The following is a 4,477-nucleotide window of genomic DNA, read 5'->3' as shown; positions in this document are numbered from 1 at the left end:
AACTTTATTTTTAATTTTTGTGAAATTGCCCTAAAGCTTTAATGTTTCTGGTACCAAAAATTTATCTCAAAACTGATTGATATCAAATTCTATTTTATGTCCAGTGTTCCTTATGGTAGGCATTGTTAACATTGTAAACAATATTTCATCCTGTCATTCATTCAGCATTTCTCACACTACATCAGTTTTGTAAGGTAGGCAATGAACAAGACCTTTGACATTATGTCGTGCTTGAGAAGAAGACCCATCAAGCCAAGCAAAATCACAGTCGCGACAGATATCGGTGTCATGCATACTGGCACTCATGCCAGTGGCATGTAAACACAGCCCAGTGTCACACAAATGGCACCCATACCTTAACCAAAGCTAGATGTATTGAAACAATTGTCGTGATTAATAAAAATTCTCTTATCTTCCATCTACCATATACATAACGGATAATGTAAAAGTGGCTGTGCTTCACCAGTAAGCTACCAGGTATAAACCATTCGTTTTATTATTATATATATAATGTGCAGGTGTATCTCAAGTAACATATACATATATATATATATATATATATATATATATATCGGAGTAAGCACATAAATGTGAAACAAGGTGGAAAAAAAGAGTACTCAAATACCAGAGGTAGAGTAATATGCTTTATTTAAAAGCAGCAGAAATATAACAAAAGCTGTTACTCAGAGTTTCATGTTCCCGTTGGTCTGACGAACGGGAACATGAAACTCTGAGTAACAGCTTTTGTTATATTTCTGCTGCTTTTAAATAAAGTATTATCATCATCATCATTGAATGTCCGCTTTCCATGCTAGCATGGGTTGGATGATTTGACTGGGGACTGGCGAAGCAGATGGCTACACCAGATTCCAATCTGATCTGGCAGTTTCTACAGCTGGATGACCTTCCTCATGCCAACCACTCTGATAGTGTAGTAGGTGTTTTTTACGTGCCACTGGCACGAGGGCCAGTCCAGCGATATATATATGGTACTACTAAAGCAGCGCGGGCCCGTCCGCGCTAGCTAGTCTTGAGTGGTCGATCCTAACCCTAACCCGCGTGTGCAAATGAATACGTGTTTAGGGTTAGGGTTAGGAATAGGGTTAGGGTTAGGATCGACCACTCACGACTAGCTAGCGCGGACGCGTGACTGCGCGTTCGGGTCCGCGCTGCTTTAGTAGTATCTATCTATCTATATATATGGTATTCTTTTGGTGAATTGATAAATAGATGGAGAGAGAAAAAGTGAGATGCCAAAAAATCATATTAACAGTCAACAGTTTAACAATAATTGTTAGGTTTAGGGATATTAAAAAAGTAAATAACAGTTAAGGGCAGATAACTAGTAAAGGGACACGTAAGTCAACATTAATATTGGATATCAGAATGGCACGTGGAAGACCAGCGGGACCGCAATTCATTGTTCCTGAAATTGGAATCCTCAACCGTAAATCAGTCTTGGAATATCATACAATTAGCCAAATGACGAGACAAGATTATTCAGTGATTGACACGTGTATAATTACGAATTTATACACGGGCGAAAATTGTAATTCGCCAGTATTTGTTGTTTAACAATAAGTTGACTTATGTAAGCCCCCCCCCTTCACTAGTTATCTGACCCTTAATTTTATTTAGTTTTTTAAATATCACTAAACTTAACAGTTATCCAGTAGAATCCTAAGGAATCTAAACAAAAATAGTGGACCAACACTACGAATCGGATGAATAGAGAAACAAGGAGCACTCGCACTAAGTTCTGAATATAGACCGTTTTTCTAATTCGTTAACGAATCTTAATTTCAAACAGAATAATTTTAACTTCAAAGAGGACATCGTTTGAAGTAACAGGTTAATACAAGAGGGTAAATTTTCTAGGAGTGTAGTATCTCGGGAAGGCCATTAAGCCAATAATAAACAGAAGCTCAATCTGTTTAATTATTTTTTTTTTTGCTATTAATAAACAAATAGTTAACCAGTTAACTAATCGATAGTTTGACTAATCTTTTGTCAAAGATTTTTAGTCGCCATTCACGTTATCAGTGACCTGCTCTCTTCTACTTGGGACGTACCTAACCCTCCCGAAGTAAAAACAAAACTTTCAACATAAGTTCATATCAAAAATTTTGCGAACTAAATTTAAAAAAAAATAATAATAATAAAATAAATATTTCTGATAATTTTTAAACAAATCTTTATGATAGCCAATATTATGAAAGAATTTAAAACACACCCTGTGATCGGAGAAAAAGCAAAATTTGACATTGAGACGAAGTTTTAAAAATATAGTGCGCGTGTTAGTTTGGCAGGAAAAAAATGTTTAACTTTTTTCCTCTTGATTTCTTAATCACTTATTTTAATTATCATTTAATTTCGGCTCAAAACGAAAAAATGCCTATTATTTTACCAATAGAAACTTTCCTTTTGCTTACATTAAAAATAAAGTGAAATAATTTGAAGTATTGAACAGGAAGAACAACAAAAAGGCTTATTTTTTTCAAATGTCTATCATGGCATATACTCTTCTTCCTAATTATTTGAGGTTGGTCCAGGCAGACAAAATTAGAAACAAAAGCTAATATCGCAAGTACTAATCATAGTTGCACTTCCTTAATATATATAAAAGTTTATTAATTAAGCCATCACCAACATAAACCCCTTTTTTAATGTTACTATTATAATTTTACGTAAACATTAAGAGTTCAAAGAAAACAAAATACTTTTTTGTATCAGGAAATGACCAGATGTAAAGTATTAAAGTAATTTCGGAACTTTGACTTACTTGTATTGATGAAAATTGTAGAAAGGCAAAGTAAAATCAGTTTAAAATGAGACATATTTCTCACATTACAAATGAAGTACACTAATGGCTGTTATTGGATTAAGAGCGAAGTGTCGAGAAAATGTCACTAGGTATGCTGTTACCTGTATATCTCCTCTGACGTCACATTCAAATGACCTCAATTAAATATTACCTGCCCATTGACTCACATAGTCTTTGCTCCTATTTCCGACTTTGAGGAGTGTTCATCTAAAGGCATGATTTTCCTTGCAATTTTTAAAATATCCAAATTATTAACGGGATTAATGTGTAGTGAAAGACAAATATAAACTTAAATGGCACAAATAATTACAGGTACGAGTTTGTGTGACGGCCGTAGATTTTTTTTTACTGCGACTAATTCTTTTGCCGTCAGGCTATCAAGTTAAGTGGAAATTTGTATGTGTGTGTTGTTTAAGATTGGACGATGTGATTTGAGAGAAATTTGGATTATATTTTGTAGCAGGTAATAGACTAATTTTTTTTTTGTATTTTTATCACCGGATCAAACGCTTTAGTTTGACCGAAGCTCCTTCGTGGGATAAAATAATTATTCGTTTTTTTTTAGTTTCGGAGATTTTAGCTTTCAGTTCAGTTTTGGAGATTTTAGCTTTCAGTTCAGTTTCGAACATTTGAGCTTTCAATTCATTTTTGGAAGCTTGAGCTTACCTTTCAGTTTAACACATGAGCGAAGGTAAAGAATACGCACACCACCCGTTTTCAGCGTAACCCTACCCTAAACTTAACTATAAACGCCGAAAACGGGTGGTGTGCGTATTCTTTACCTCAGCCAACACATGAATATTAATTTTATACAAACGAACAAAATTTTTGAACAATGTTCGGCTACCGTAATTTTAAGCAAATCAATGTACTTTTGTATTCCTTCTTTGGAAACGTTAACTCCTGAAGGAGACGCGGAATCATTGTCATAAAACACAATATGTTGTCTAGGGAATTTTAAACCAATTCATTTCCAGGTCTGGACATCATTGATTTCTTCCAGAGAGAGAGAGAGAGATGATGGGGTCAACTCCAGCACTGAATTACAAAGGGTCTGAAAACAGGAGGTGTACTTGCACACCCTAAAATTTTGTAGGGTTGCAAAATTAATATTTACCAAGCTTAGAAAATAGTGTTTTGAAATAGATCTGTAAAAAAAAAAAGTTGCTTGAAGTTAAGTTTCTTTACAAAACAAGAACGAAAACTAAAACAAATAAAAAGACCCCACCCAATCCCTCGAAAAATATATTACTGAACTGAATCATCCTCAACGTTAGAATTAAAATTTTAATATAGGATCTTTTTTAAAACGGGGGCCACATTTTTCATTAACGAAACACTTTGAAACTTGGAACACTGGTAGAATGTGTCATATAAAACATCTTTTTCTCTTAGTCTTCTTTAAAAAAAAAGAAATCCATAAATTATTCCATGTTAAAGTTGTCGTATTTCTGTAATTTCAACCAATCACTGACGTCCATTCAGCCGATATACATTAAGTGCCGACTACATAAACAAACGATTCTGAAACAATTAACCCTAACCCTAACTCTAACCCTAACCCTAGAGTTAGGGTTAGGGTTAAAGCAAATTTAAAATGAAAAAAGCAAATAAAACGAAGAATCGTTTGTTTATATAGTCGGCACTTAATGT

General features: G+C 34.1%; 1 protein-coding gene and 1 long non-coding RNA gene across 3 annotated transcripts in view; one reads left to right on the top strand and one right to left on the bottom strand.

Annotated features, from left to right (window-relative positions):
- The window catches only part of LOC106879803 (lachesin), an 11,561-nt gene extending 8,636 nt beyond the window's left edge, over positions 1 to 2,925 (bottom strand). The window contains exon 1 of the mRNA XM_014929511.2: positions 2,783 to 2,925. Coding sequence (XP_014784997.1) covers positions 2,783 to 2,837 — 55 coding nt within the window. The 5' untranslated portion in view covers positions 2,838 to 2,925. The remainder of the gene's footprint in view (positions 1 to 2,782) is intronic.
- A 95-nt stretch (positions 2,926 to 3,020) lies between these two features.
- The window catches only part of LOC128250225 (uncharacterized), a 25,590-nt gene continuing 24,133 nt past the window's right edge, over positions 3,021 to 4,477 (top strand). The window contains exon 1 of one of the 2 annotated variants that reach the window (XR_008266300.1): positions 3,021 to 3,136. This is a non-coding gene — a long non-coding RNA (uncharacterized LOC128250225). Of the gene's footprint in view, positions 3,137 to 3,178; positions 3,288 to 4,477 lie in introns of those variants that run through there. The other variant, XR_008266299.1, reaches the window with a different exon arrangement.

The sequence above is a fragment of the Octopus bimaculoides genome, chromosome 20, assembly GCF_001194135.2.
Source record: "Octopus bimaculoides isolate UCB-OBI-ISO-001 chromosome 20, ASM119413v2, whole genome shotgun sequence".
Classification (NCBI taxonomy): domain Eukaryota; kingdom Metazoa; phylum Mollusca; class Cephalopoda; order Octopoda; family Octopodidae; genus Octopus; species Octopus bimaculoides.
This window is presented reverse-complemented; position numbering and strand designations above follow the sequence as displayed.